We start from the raw sequence: 15,409 nt of genomic DNA on the forward strand, positions 1-15,409 counted from the left end.
CATTGCACAAACAGTATGAAAGCTTAAACAAAAAAATCTAGCATAAATAAAAGAACATTGGGTATCCATAGGTAATGAGAGAAAATTATCCTGGTGACAACATAAATCTGGTATCTGGATCTTTATATATTTGTTTGATTTTGTCATACCACAGTGTTCTCACAGAGGCAGATGAGGAGGGGCTCTTGGCTGCTGGTTTTCCTATTACCTCACTGGATTTGGATAATGCGCTTTCTGAATTACAGGATGCTCATTCTCAAGAGATTGGTGCTCCCAAGGTAAGTCCGTGGTCTCCTCATATCTGTGTCCCACTATAGAAACCCCATGCTGCTATGTGTAATGACTAAGCTGAGGATTTTGTTAAGGTTGGGAATGTGTGTCCCTGATGGGGGTAATAGGAGTGATGTGTCCCTGATGGGGGTAACACGAACAATGTGTCCCTGATGGGGGTAACACGAACAATGTGTCCCTGATGGGGGTAACACGAACGATGTGTCCCTGATGGGGGTAACAGGTGCGATGTGTCCCTGATGATGGTAATAGGATTATGACAGGAAGAAGGCGTTCCAGGGCGGATCCGGGCCATTTGGAGCCGTTTTCGGTGAGTGGTGAGTAAAACGCAGGCGTGTCCAGAAGAACGGAGGGCGAATGTCTGACGTCAAAGCCGGCTCCAGCATCGCAGGGATCGTCGCACAGGGTAAGTAGGTATAGGCCTAATCTTCTTTTGCTTACATTTTTTTTTAGCTTAGCAGGGCTGCACAAGTGATTGCAGCCCTGCTAAGCTAAAATACACTCCCCCATAGGCGTGTACTAGTTGATCGCAGCAGCAAAAAGTTGCTGGCTGCGATCAACTCGGAATGACCACCATAGTGTCATAGAAAAATATGTCCTTGGCATTAATTAGATGTGCGCTCAGTCCTGTTTCCAATATTGGACCCTTCCACAATGACAGTGTACAGAGGTCTCGGCGTGTGTTGTTACAGGTACATATCCTAGCTCTTCCCTGTCTCCTCTATGTTGCCAGGTGCCTTGTGTGCACTGGAAGGATGTTGGCGGACTACAGGATGCAAAGCGTCAGCTCTTGGACACGGTGCAGCTTCCCTTGGAGCATCCTGAAATGCTGTCCTTAGGGCTCCGTAGGTCTGGGATCTTGCTTTATGGACCCCCAGGAACTGGAAAAACTTTGCTCGCTAAAGCTGTGGCCACGGAGTGTGACATGACATTCCTCAGGTGACTGTAACGTTCCATTGAAACGGGATCCTGGGAAATGAGGAGCCCAGAACGTGGGGAGTTTTGGTAACATCTTGTCTTCTTTCTTACAGTGTTAAAGGGCCAGAATTAATTAACATGTACGTTGGACAGAGTGAGGAAAATGTCAGAGAAGGTACTGTATGTGTACAAAGACACACACACACACACACACACACACACACACACACACACACACACACACACACACACACTTCTATCTATCTCCTTCCTACATTCTTTTTCTCTATCTCCTTCCTCTACTATCTCTCCTTCGGGTTCCAAAGTATAAACAGTTTCTAGATAGGCTGTCAATAGGTCAATACCATATGTTCGACAGGTAAAAGGTAGACCGTGCTTAAAGTCGACACGTTCAAAAGGTCAATATGACAATGGTCGACACACATATGGTCAACACAAGTTTTTGGGGGGTTTTCACATATTTTTCAACTTTTTCTTGATTCACCATCCACATGGACTACGATTGGGAGTAGAGATGAGCGGGTTCAGTTTTACTCGGGTATTTCGGGTTTTGCTTATTGGCTATCCAAAACTCGTGACATCAGTGATCAAATAAGATGCCGTTTCGAGCCCCGAGTAAATCCGAGTAAAAACAAACCCGCACGTCTCTTATTGGGAGTAGTAACCTGTCCCGAGCGTGGGGAGTGAAGCGAGCCCGCGAGGGTATACGTCTACAATAATTGTGGTCACATATGATGAAACATAGAAAATGACACCCAAAAAAAAAAACTTCTGTCAACATTTTTTTCTCTTACGTCCTAGAGGATGCTGGGGACTCCAAAAGGACCATGGGGTGTAGACGGGATCCGCAGGAGACATGGGCACATTATAAGACTTTGAATGGGTGTGAACTGGCTCCTCCCTCTATGCCCCTCCTCCAGACCTCAGTTAGATTCTGTGCCCAGAGAGACTGGACACACACTAGGGGAGCTCTCCTGAGTTTCTCTGAAAAGACTTTGTTAGGTTTTTTATTTTCAGGGAGACCTGCTGGCTACAGGCTCCCTGCTTCGTGGGACTGAGGGGAGAGAAGTCAGACCTACTTCTTCTGAGTTAAGGGCTCTGTTTCTTAGGCTACTGGACACCATTAGCTCCAGAGGGTTCGATCACTTGGTGCGCCTAGCTGCTTGTTCCCGGAGCCGCGCCGTCACCCCCCTCACAGAGCCAGAAGAAAGAAGCCAGGTGAGTATACAGAAGAACAGAAGACTTCAGTGACGGCAGGAGACTTCAGTAACGAGGTACAGCGCAGCGGTCGCGCTGCGCCCCATGCTCCCACACATACTTCCAACGGCACTCACAGGGTGCAGGGGGGGCGCCCTGGGCAGCAGGTTACTGAGGCTATAAAACTGGCAGAAAGACATATTATAAGTGCCTAGGCACTAAATATAAGCCCCCGCCAGTATAAATATTTAAAAATTGAGCGGGACTACAGCGCGCCAGGAGGGGGCGTGGCTTAGCTCTCACACTTACCAGCGCCATTTTCTCTCTTCACAGACTTGCAGAGACGCTGGCCCGGACCTCCACTCTCCTTATCAAGTACAGGGAGCAAAAGGGGGGGGGGGGGGGGGAGGGGGCACAGTAATTTGGTGCTATTATAACAGCGCAGACATCATATATTATTTTTCAGTATTATATGGGTGCTGGGGTGTGAGCTGGTATACTCCCTCTGTGTTTCTCTAACAGGCTTCCCTGTGGGTCTGTCCCCTATAGCCAGTGTGAGTGAGTGTGTGTGTGTCGGTACGGTGTGTCGACATGTCTGAGGCTGGGTGCTCCTCCCCGAAGGAAGTTACTGGGGGCGCAGAGAAGGATTTGGGAGTGACTGTCGGCACCGCCGACTGATGATTGGTTGAATATGTTGAGTACATTGAATGCAAATGTGGCGTTATTGTCTAAGAGGCTGGATAAATCTGATTCTCAGACACAATAGTGGAGAAAATCCATGGAGGATGCCTTATCCCAGGTACAGGTCCGCTCAGGGTCACAAAAGCGTTCATTTACCCAAATAGCTGATACGGATACCGACACGGACTCTGATTCCAGTGTCGACTATAGTGAGGCCAGTTTACAAAATTGGTTAAGAGTATTCAGTACATGGGGGCGTGGCCACGGCGCTGAGCGGGTAGGAAGCAGACTGGTGGAGCTCCCCGGACGGATAAATCCTGCATCCATCCTGGGGCCCCTTCTGCGGCTCAGACCTGGCCAGTATAGAGCGCTGTCTGTGGGGCGGCTGCGGGCATCGTTTGCGGCCGTATTCCGGAGCTCCCAGCCTGTACCAGCGGCCGCCCGACTCCTGGGCCTAGGCCGCCAGAGGATCCCCGGACTAAATTTATAACACATAGCCGCGGGCGCGCGCGCACGGACCCGCGGCGATCGCCGGGATTTGGCTTACCCGGTGCCTGTAGTGAGCGGTGCCCCCTCGCCTGTGTCCCCTGGCTGATTCTCCCGACCACCTCTGCCTCCTGGAGCCTGGAACCGAGCTCCTTGTGCAGGGAGGGGAGAGACTGCATGATCCGGCGGCCATCTTGGCTGCAGCTTTGCTGTATATCCTGCCTGTGTGACTCTCTGCATCTGTGGGAACTGCGGGGCTGGGGGAGCTGCTCTGGACACGGACTGTCCTGTCCCCGTGGAACACTACACAGCATACAATATCATATTGCCCCAGGCCCCCTTGGGCCCCCACCTCCATTGTGCTCTCCTGCTGGATGCCCTGAAGTGCTGCTGACATTGTACCTCCTCTCCTCTGCTGTGCTTTCTGACACTGAATACAGGGACCCTGAGCGCTACCTAAGCCTTGCTATCATGGTGAAGGGTGGCCAGAGTGCGGCGGCTAAATTGGAGAAGTATGCCCGTCAACCGGCTGCTCAGCCGACTCCCCCGGCTGAGGCCGACTCGGGCGCGGACGCGCAGCCACCTCCTCCTTCCATTCAGCAGGTCCTGGAGGCCATAGCGGCCAGTGAACAGCGTCTATCGGACAAAATGGAGAAGGTGCAGTGTGACCTATCCCTGTTGCGCCAGGATGTTCAGCGGGTACGAGAGAGAGTGGGAGAAACGGAGACGCGAGTCTCTAATTTGGAAGACCTCAGCGGCCCCCTCCAGCGGTCTGTTTCTGCGGTCACACAGCAGGTCTCTACACTGCAAACTAAACTCCTGGATATGGAGGGACGACTTCGCAGAAACAACGTAAGATTCGTGGGCTTACCTGAGAAGGAGGAGGGGGCACATCCTGAGGACTTCCTGGAATCCTGGTTGACAGAAGCATATGGCGCTGAATCCTTTACATCCCAGTTTGCAGTGGAGCGGGTGCATCGGGTACCGTTCCGGCCTCTGCCCCCGGGTGCCCCGCCGCGGACATTTATAGCCAAGTTCTTACATTACAAAGACCGAGACTCTGTTCTGCGCCTGGGTCGCACGAAGGGCCCTTTGATTCGAAATGGTGTCCGGGTGTCAGCATTTCCGGATTTCGCTGCTGATGTCCAAAAAGATCGGGCCCAGTTTCTGCCTGTCAAGCGGCGACTTCGCGACTTGAATCTCCCCTATTCAATGCTGTTCCCTTCCCGGCTGCGTGTGGTGGCGGACGGGGAAACCAAGTTCTTCAACACTCCGAGGGAGGCGGCGGCCTGGCTGGACAGATACGCTCCGGGTGCCCGCCAGCTGGCTCCAGACTGACGCCCAGCTACCTTTCTCCATGGGCCATCTATACGCAAGTATACGTCCGGGGAGTCTCCCCTGGTCGTGGTTGTTCTGGACATTGTTGAGCAGTGACTTTACATACAGTATTAAGGGTTTCTTTCCCTTTGGGTCTGTTCGCTGCGTATAGCACTGTCGTAGGCTTTTTTGGGATACCAGGGTGGTGGTTTGTTAGGGATATGTGTATGCCACAGTTCGGGGAGGTATACGGGGAGGGGGGATGTTGTGGGGATGCTGTTTATTTTTCTGGCATGTTTTTATTTCTGTTTTGTATTGGTTTCTGTTTCCCATATGGTGGCCTATTCTTATGCGAGGTGAGGTTGTGCTATTTCAGGGGTTGTGGGTTGCGGGCTAGCACTTTGCAGGGGCGGGCGGGGGCCCAGACTATGCTGTTGTTTGGGCTTTCACAGAGCGCTGCGTCTCGGAATATACATAGTGTCACATGTCTGCTTTAAAGATTTTGGCTTGGAACGTCCGGGGCATTAATAACAAAGTAAAGCGGTCCCTGGTATTCAAAATGATTAAGAAATATGGACCGGACGTCATCTGTTTGAGTGAAACTCATTTGGAGGGAAATAGGCTATTGTCACTCCGTAGGCCTTGGGTGGGCTGGGCGTATCATTCCTCGCACTCCTCCTCTTCCAGGGGAGTGTCGGTAATGATACGGAGAACCGTACAGTTTGAATTAATCACGGTAAATACTGATCCATATGGCAGGTTTGTGTTTATGGAATGTAAGCTGAACTCCCGTGCTTTGTTCATTTTGTCTGTCTACATCCCCCCCCCCATTTTCATATGATGTCCTGCAGAAAGCTGCATCGTTTATTGCTTCGTCCCCCCAAACTCCTGTTATATGTCTAGGGGATTTTAACAACGTGCTGGATGTCTCCCTGGATAGATGGAGGTCCACTCGAGATATGGGGGCGGGAGGTGGCCAGTCGACTTCTCCCTCTAAGTTCGCGGATGTTATAGATAGCATGCAGTGGGTGGATGCTTGGAGGGTTCGGCACCCTACACTTAGACAGTACTCATGCTTCTCTGGAACGCATGGTACATTTTCCAGAATCGACCTGGCCCTGGTCTCGCCCGAGCTTCTACCTAGTGTAACGGATGTTCATTATGAGGCGCGGGGGGTGTCTGATCACTCGCCCCTGTTGTTGTCTCTTGATGTGGAGTGCCGGAGGGGACAGTCTTACTGGAGGTTGCATCCATCCTGGTTGATTCAGTTAGGAGAATGCCCAAAGTTACAGTCCAGGTGGGAGGGCTTTTTTGCGGATAATATGGGCTCAGCCCCGGTACATGTTGTATGGGACACATTTAAGGCATATATGCTGATCGGTAAGATCGCTACCCGCAAGTTAGAGTACAGAGCGACGGAGCGACGGCTAGAGTATGACTATAGGGATTTAGAAACTAGATATTTGGCGGAGGGCACCTCTGCACTAAAAGTACGGTGGTTGTTAGCTAAGGAGGCTTGGCTGGTTTGCCTCGCAGACAAAAATGCACGATCCCTTTTGTTCAGGGCAACCAATATATACATGCAGGCGGACAGGCCAGGTAGTCTATTAGCTCATTTGGTGCACTATGACCGCCCTGGGAATACGATAGTGCAGATGTCTGGCCCCGATGGCTCCATTGTGAGCAATACCCCTGATATGATACAGCTGTTCCTATCGTACTTTAGGGATATCTACGGCTCCCAGATGTCGTGCTCCGAGGGGGACTTAGATCTATATTTGTCTAATATACCCCTTTCAAAGCTTCCCCCTGAGGCTAGGGACTCTCTGGACGCGCCCTTGACTTTAAAGAAAGTGACTGCGGCGATAGGAATGTGCCCTGGTGGTAAGTCTCCGGGAAGTGATGGTATTCCCACCGAGCTGTACAAACAGTATGTGCAGTTCTTCGGCCCAAAACTGCTTGAGATGTACACGGATATATTTGCCTCCAACCGACTTCCTTCCTCAATGTCCGAGGCCGTTATTATAGTGTTGCCAAAGCCCGGCAAGGACCCAGAACTGAAGGAGTCTTATAGACCAATCTCCCTTATCCCTACCGATGCCAAGATCCTGGCAAAAATCCTCGCGATTCGGCTCAACCTTGTAATCCAAACGGTAATACATCAGGATCAATCTGGCTTCATGCCGGGGAAATCCACGTCCATCAATCTGCGCAGGCTTTATACAGTATTACAGGCTCCACATGATTTCCCCTCGGACGCGGTTGTGGTTTCGCTGGATGCGGCTGAGGCCCTCGACAGTGTTGAATGGTCCTACCTGTGGGGAGTCATGAAATATATGGGCTTTGGCCCTAATTTCATACAATGGATCAAACTACTCTATCAGAATCCACGTGCCAGGATCTCGGTCAACGGCTATATATCCTCCTCCTTCACCTTGACTAGGGGCACCAGACAGGGATGCCCCCTCTCCCCCGCCTTGTTTGCCATAGCCATCGAACCCTTGGCTTGTCTGGTAAGGTCGCACTCGGACATTGGGGGAGTCGTTACGGGCCCCTGCACTGATAAAATAGCCCTTTATGCGGATGACCTGTTGCTGTTCTTACATGACTATGCCGTGGATATGCCTGTGGTGCTGCAGGTCATAGAGACCTTTGGCGGCTTCTCAGGTCTCCGTATAAACTGGTCCAAATCATTTATAATGCCCATCATGGGTTCTCCTCCCCAGGTGCCGAAGATACCCCTGCCGCTGTGCTGGACGGGCCAGTTTAAATACCTGGGGATCCAGGTTACTAACGACCCCTCAGATTTTATACCCTTGAACCTTGACCCGCTTATACACATGATTGTACGTAAGTCGAGGGCCTGGTGTAAACTCCCACTGACAATGACGGGTAGGGTTAGCCTTATTAAAATGATAGTTTTGCCCAAGCTACTATATGTTTTTTCACAATCCCCTGTGTACGTCTATACGGCCTTCTTTAAGAAATTGAACAGTATATTGACATCACTAATATGGGCCAATAAAAGGCCTAGAATAAAGCTGACTACCCTTACTAGACAAAAGGCTGACGGGGGATTGGCCTTGCCTCACTTCCAGCTGTACTACTATGCGGCCCAGCTCGCTCACATTGGTGGTTGGTTGCGGGGTGGAGAGGAGGCTGATTTATGTCGGGCGTTTTTAAGGTGTTATTACCCGGACCTTTCCCCGGCGCAGATTCTTGTGGGAGGGAGCGCTTCACGGCTGTCCCCTCCTATTATTTATCAGGCCATGAAGATTTGGCTGGCCTTGTCAAGTATGTTTGGATATGATGGTATGGACCCGGATACTCCTCTCTGGCACTCCACATCGCTTCGTGAGCTGGGGTCCTTGGAGGGTACGGGGGTGTGGGCCCCATACTCGGTGACTTCCATATCCCAGCTGTATAGCGGCGGGGCTCTGAAATCCTTTCAGCACTTGAAAGAGGAGTTTGGTCTCCCGAACTCTTACTTTTACAGATATCTACAGCTCCGGCACGCCTTACGATCACAGTTCGGGGTTTCACCCCCAGCGCTCCTCCCCTTCCCCATCAAAACCTTTTTACGTGCATTGGGTCGGGTTAAGGTGATCTCCTTCACCTACTCGTACCTTCTTGCAACAATACATGCAGACCCGCTCTCGATTCTTCGGGAGCGCTGGGAGCATGACTTAGGCCCTATAGATGTAGAGGAGTGGGGGGTTGCGCTAGGAAACTCGAGCCAGGTCACCAAATCGCTGCGGTTCCAACAAATCCAACTCTTTGTACTACACAGATCGTATATGACACCGAGCAGGTTGGCCAGGTTCGGGGCCGGTGGCGCTGCCGCCTGTCCTAAATGTGGGACTTCTGGCGGATCATTCTTGCATCTAGTGTGGGAGTGTCCATCCTTACAGGTGTTTTGGGCTGGGGTCGGGTCGATTCTGGAACATACAGGGGTACCGAGAGTCATGCTGACTCCGGGATTCTGCATTTTGGGGGTGGGAGGGCATGATTCTGGGCTTCGGTGGGAGGGACTGTATGCTCGTAGCATTTGCGCCCTTGCTAAGGTATGCATAGCGCGGACATGGATGGCCCCACATTCTCCTACGATGTCTGCATTTAAAGTCTTGGTGAATGACACCGTACTGAAAGATCAGTATGTCTATATGAAAAATAATGCTCTCTCTAAATACGGGAAAATATGGTCCTTCTGGATCAACTCTATATACTCCTCCCCTGCTCTCAAGCTTTGAGACTCTGTGTACCTTCATGAGGGCCTGGCTATGTGGGACATGTGTAAATGGCCTGGGCCCCCTCCCCTCGTATTGATATGTACATTATGCGGATTATGTACCTCGCCTCGCGTGACTATGAGACTATAGGCTTGGATGGAATTGATTTGTTTATTCTGCTTATGTTTTTGTTGTTATTATTATTATTTAGTTTTTTTTTATTTTTTGTTAATTACTGATATTTTTTAGGCACCCTTGGTCGGTGTGCTAGGCCATGTTTGGCCTTATAGTTGGGGGGTTAATTGAGTTAGAATTAGTGATGAGCACCGGAAATTTTTCGGGTTTTGTGTTTTGGTTTTGGGTTCGGTTCCGCGGCCGTGTTTTGGGTTCGAACGCGTTTTGGCAAAACCTCACCGAATTTTTTTTGTCGGATTCGGGTGTGTTTTGGATTCGGGTGTTTTTTTCAAAAAACCCTAAAAAACAGCTTAAATCATAGAATTTGGGGTTCATTTTGATCCCAAAGTATTATTAACCTCAATAACCATAATTTCCACTCATTTTCAGTCTATTCTGAACACCTCACACCTCACAATATTATTTTTAGTCCTAAAATTTGCACCGAGGTCGCTGGATGGCTAAGCTAAGCGACCCAAGTGGCCGACACAAACACCTGGCCCATCTAGGAGTTGCACTGCAGTGTCACGCAGGATGGCCCTTCCAAAAAACACTCCCCAAACAGCACATGACGCAAAGAAAAAAAGAGGCGCAATGAGGTAGCTGTGTGAGTAAGCTAAGCGACCCTAGTGGCCGACACAAACACCTGGCCCATCTAGGAGTGGCACTGCAGTGTCACGCAGGATGGCCCTTCCAAAAAACACTCCCCAAACAGCACATGACGCAAAGAAAAAAAGAGGCGCAATGAGGTAGCTGTGTGAGTAAGCTAAGCGACCCTAGTGGCCGACACAAACACCTGGCCCATCTAGGAGTGGCACTGCAGTGTCACGCAGGATGGCCCTTCCAAAAAACACTCCCCAAACAGCACATGACGCAAAGAAAAAAAGAGGCGCAATAAGGTAGCTGTGTGAGTAAGCTAAGCGACCCTAGTGGCCGACACAAACACCTGGCCCATCTAGGAGTGGCACTGCAGTGTCACGCAGGATGGCCCTTCCAAAAAACACTCCCCAAACAGCAGCACATGACGCAAAGAAGAAAAAAAAGAGGCGCAATGAGGTAGCTGTGTGAGTAAGCTAAGCGACCCTAGTGGCCGACACAAACACCTGGCCCATCTAGGAGTGGCACTGCAGTGTCACGCAGGATGGCCCTTCCAAAAAACACCCCCCAAACAGCACATGACGCAAAGAAAAATGAAAGAAAAAAGAGGTGCAAGATGGAATTGTCCTTGGGCCCTCCCACCCACCCTTATATTGTATAAACAGGACATGCACACTTTAACCAACCCATCATTTCAGTGACAGGGTCTGCCACACGACTGTGACTGAAATGACGGGTTGGTTTGGACCCCCACCAAAAAAGAAGCAATTAATCTCTCCTTGCACAAACTGGCTCTACAGAGGCAAGATGTCCACCTCATCATCATCCTCCGATATATCACCGTGTACATCCCCCTCCTCACAGATTATCAATTCGTCCCCACTGGAATCCACCATCTCAGCTCCCTGTGTACTTTGTGGAGGCAATTGCTGCTGGTCAATGTCTCCACGGAGGAATTGATTATAATTCATTTTAATGAACATCATCTTCTCCACATTTTCTGGATGTAACCTCGTACGCCGATTGCTGACAAGGTGAGCGGCGGCACTAAACACTCTTTCGGAGTACACACTTGTGGGAGGGCAACTTAGGTAGAATAAAGCCAGTTTGTGCAAGGGCCTCCAAATTGCCTCTTTTTCCTGCCAGTATAAGTACGGACTGTCTGACGTGCCTACTTGGATGCGGTCACTCATATAATCCTCCACCATTCTTTCAATGGGGAGAGAATCATATGCAGTGACAGTAGACGACATGTCCGTAATCGTTGTCAGGTCCTTCAGTCCGGACCAGATGTCAGCATCAGCAGTCGCTCCAGACTGCCTTGCATCACCGCCAGCGGGTGGACTCGGAATTCTGAGCCTTTTCCTCGCACCCACAGTTGCGGGAGAATGTGAAGGAGGAGATGTTGACAGGTCGCGTTCCGCTTGACTTGACAATTTTGTCACCAGCAGTTCTTTGAACCCCAGCAGACTTGTGTCTGCCGGAAAGAGAGATCCAAGGTAGGTTTTAAATCTAGGATCGAGCACGGTGGACAAAATGTAGTGCTCTGATTTCAACAGATTGACCACCCGTGAATCCTTGTTAAGCGAATTAAGGGCTCCATCCACAAGTCCCACATGCCTAGCAGAATCGCTCTGTGTTAGCTCCTCCTTCAATGTCTCCAGCTTCTTCTGCAAAAGCCTGATGAGGGGAATGACCTGACTCAGGCTGGCAGTGTCTGAACTGACTTCACGTGTGGCAAGTTCAAAAGGTTGCAGAACCTTGCACAACGTTGAAATCATTCTCCACTGCGCTTGAGACAGGTGCATTCCACCTCCTATATCGTGCTCAGTTGTATAGGCTTGAATGGCCTTTTGCTGCTCCTCCAACCTCTGAAGCATATAGAGGGTTGAATTCCACCTCGTTACCACTTCTTGCTTCAGATGATGGCAGGGCAGGTTCAGGCGTTTTTGGTGGTGCTCCAGTCTTCTGTACGTGGTGCCTGTACGCCGAAAGTGTCCCGCAATTCTTCTGGCCACCGACAGCATCTCTTGCACGCCCCTCTCGTTTTTTAAATAATTCTGCACCACCAAATTCAAGGTATGTGCAAAACATGGGACGTGCTGGAATTTGCCCAAATTTAATGCACACACAATATTGCTGGCGTTGTCCGATGCCACAAATCCACAGGAGAGTCCAATTGGGGTAAGCCATTCTGCGATGATCTTCCTCAGTTGCCGTAAGAGGTTTTTAGCTGTGTGCGTATTCTGGAAAGCGGTGATACAAAGCGTAGCCTGCCTAGGAAAGAGTTGGCGTTTGCGAGATGCTGCTACTGGTGCCGCTGCTGCTGTTCTTGCGGCGGGAGTCCATACATTTACCCAGTGGGCTGTCACAGTCATATAGTCCTGAGCCTGCCCTGCTCCACTTGTCCACATGTCCGTGGTTAAGTGGACATTGGGTACAACTGCATTTTTTAGGACACTGGTGAGTCTTTTTCTGAGGTCTGTGTACATTTTCGGTATCGCCTGCCTAGAGAAATGGAACCTAGATGGTATTTGGTACCGGGGACACAGTACCTCCAACAAGTCTCTAGTTGCCTCTGCAGTAATGATGGATACCGGAACCACGTTTCTCACCGCCCAGGATGCCAAGGCCTCAGTTATCCGCTTTGCAGCAGGATGACTGCTGTGATATTTCATCTTCCTCGCAAAGGACTGTTGGACAGTCAATTGCTTGGTGGAAGTAGTAAAAGTGGTCTTACGAGTACGACTTCCCCTCTGGGATGACCATCGACTCCCAGCAGCAACAACAGCAGCGCCAGCAGCAGTAGGCGTTACACGCAAGGATGCATCGGAGGAATCCCAGGCAGGAGAGGACTCGTCAGAATTGCCAGTGGCAGTGACATGGCCTGCAGGACTATTGGCATTCCTGGGGAAGGAGGAAATTGACACTGAGGGAGTTGGTGGGGTGGTTTGCGTGAGCTTGGTTACAAGAGGAAGGGATTTACTGGTCAGTGGACTGCTTCCGCTGTCGCCCAAAGTTTTTGAACTTGTCACTGACTTATGATGAATGCGCTGCAGGTGACATATAAGGGAGGATGTTCCGAGGTGGTTAACGTCCTTACCCCTACTTATTACAGCTTGACAAAGGCAACACACGGCTTGACAAATGTTGTCCGCATTTCTGTTGAAATACTTCCACACCGAAGAGCTGATTTTTTTGGTATTTTCACCAGGCATGTCAATGGCCCTATTCCTCCCACGGACAACAGGTGTCTCCCCGGGTGCCTGACTTAAACAAACCACCTCACAATCAGAATCCTCCTGGTCAATTTCCTCCCCAGCGCCAGCAACACCCATATCCTCCTCATCCTGGTGTACTTCAACACTGACATCTTCAATCTGACTATCAGGAACTGGACTGCGGGTGCTCCTTCCAGCACTTGCAGGGGGCGTGCAAATGGTGGAAGGCGCATGCTCTTCACGTCCAGTGTTGGGAAGGTCAGGCATCGCAAACGACACAATTGGACTCTCCTTGTGGATTTGTGATTTCGAAGAACGCACAGTTCTTTGCTGTGCTTTTGCCAGCTTGAGTCTTTTCATTTTTCTAGCGAGAGGCTGAGTGCTTCCATCCTCATGTGAAGCTGAACCACTAGCCATGAACATAGGCCAGGGCCTCAGCCGTTCCTTGCCACTCCGTGTGGTAAATGGCATATTGGCAAGTTTACGCTTCTCCTCTGACAATTTTATTTTAGATTTTTGAGTCCTTTTTTTACTGATATTTGGTGTTTTGGATTTTACATGCTCTGTACTATGACATTGGGCATCGGCCTTGGCAGACGACGTTGCTGGCATTTCATCGTCTCGGCCATGACTAGTGGCAGCAGCTTCAGCACGAGGTGGAAGTCGATCTTGATCTTTCCCTATTTTTGGAACCTCAACATTTTTGTTCTCCATATTTTAATAGGCACAACTAAAAGGCACCTCAGGTAAACAATGAAGATGGATGGATACTAGTATACTTATGGATGGATGAGCGACTGCCGACACAGAGGTAGCTACAGCCGTGGACTACCGTACTGAGTCTGCTGCTAATATAGACTGGATGATAATGATATAAAAAATATATATATATCACTACTGCAGCCGGACAGGTATATATTATATAATGACGGACCTGCTGGACACTGTCAGCAGCACTGCAGACTCCTAAAGTAAGCTACTAGTAGTATCAAGAAGATAGAAAAAAAAAAAAACACCACAGGTAGGTGGTATACAATTATGGATGGACGAGCGACTGCCGACACAGAGGTAGCTACAGCCGTGGACTACCGTACTGCGTCTGCTGCTAATATAGACTGGATGATAATGATATAAAAAATATATATATAAAATCACTACTGCAGCCGGACAGGTATATATTATATAATGACGGACCTGCTGGACACTGTCAACAGCACTGCAGACTCCTAAAGTAAGCTACTAGTAGTATCAAGAAGATAGAAAAAAAAAAAACCACCACAGGTAGGTGGTATACAATTATGGATGGACGAGCGACTGCCGACACAGAGATAGCTACAGCCGTGGACTACCGTACTGCGTCTGCTGCTAATATAGACTGGATGATAATGATATAAAAAATATATATATATCACTACTGCAGCCGGACAGGTATATATTATATAATGACGGACCTGCTGGACACTGTCAGCAGCACTGCAGACTCCTAAAGTAAGCTACTAGTAGTATCAAGAAGATAGAAAAAAAAAAAAACACCACAGGTAGGTGGTATACAATTATGGATGGACGAGCGACTGCCGACACAGAGGTAGCTACAGCCGTGGACTACCGTACTGCGTCTGCTGCTAATATAGACTGGATGATAATGATATAAAAAATATATATATATATCACTACTGCAGCCGGACAGGTATATATTATATAATGACGGACCTGCTGGACACTGTCAGCAGCACTGCAGACTCCTAAAGTAAGCTACTAGTAGTATCAAGAAGATAGAAAAAAAAAAAAACACCACAGGTAGGTGGTATACAATTATGGATGGACGAGCGACTGCCGACACAGAGGTAGCTACAGCCGTGGACTACCGTACTGCGTCTGCTGCTAATATAGACTGGATGATAATGATATAAAAAATATATATATATATATCACTACTGCAGCCGGACAGGTATATATTATATAATGACGGACCTGCTGGACACTGTCAGCAGCACTGCAGACTCCTAAAGTAAGCTACTAGTAGTATCAAGAAGATAGAAAAAATAAAAAAACACCACAGGTAGGTGGTATACAATTATGGATGGACGAGCGACTGCCGACACAGAGGTAGCTACAGCCGTGGACTACCGTACTGCGTCTGCTGCTAATATAGACTGGATGATAATGATATAAAAAAAATATATATATATCACTACTGCAGCCGGACAGGTATATATTATATAATGACGGACCTGCTGGACACTGTCAGCAGCACTGCAGACTCCTAAAGTAAGCTAC

The 15,409-nt window shown here is 49.3% G+C and overlaps 1 protein-coding gene across 1 annotated transcript in view; it reads left to right on the forward strand.

Moving 5' to 3' along the window:
- PEX6 (peroxisomal biogenesis factor 6) overlaps positions 1-15,409 on the forward strand; it is a 105,107-nt gene that overhangs the window by 58,562 nt on the left and 31,136 nt on the right. The window contains exons 10-12 of the mRNA XM_063918743.1: positions 155-278; positions 1,025-1,230; positions 1,323-1,384. Coding sequence (XP_063774813.1) covers positions 155-278; positions 1,025-1,230; positions 1,323-1,384 — 392 coding nt within the window. The remainder of the gene's footprint in view (positions 1-154; positions 279-1,024; positions 1,231-1,322; positions 1,385-15,409) is intronic.

The sequence above is a fragment of the Pseudophryne corroboree genome, chromosome 4, assembly GCF_028390025.1.
Source record: "Pseudophryne corroboree isolate aPseCor3 chromosome 4, aPseCor3.hap2, whole genome shotgun sequence".
Taxonomy (NCBI): Eukaryota; Metazoa; Chordata; class Amphibia; order Anura; family Myobatrachidae; genus Pseudophryne; species Pseudophryne corroboree.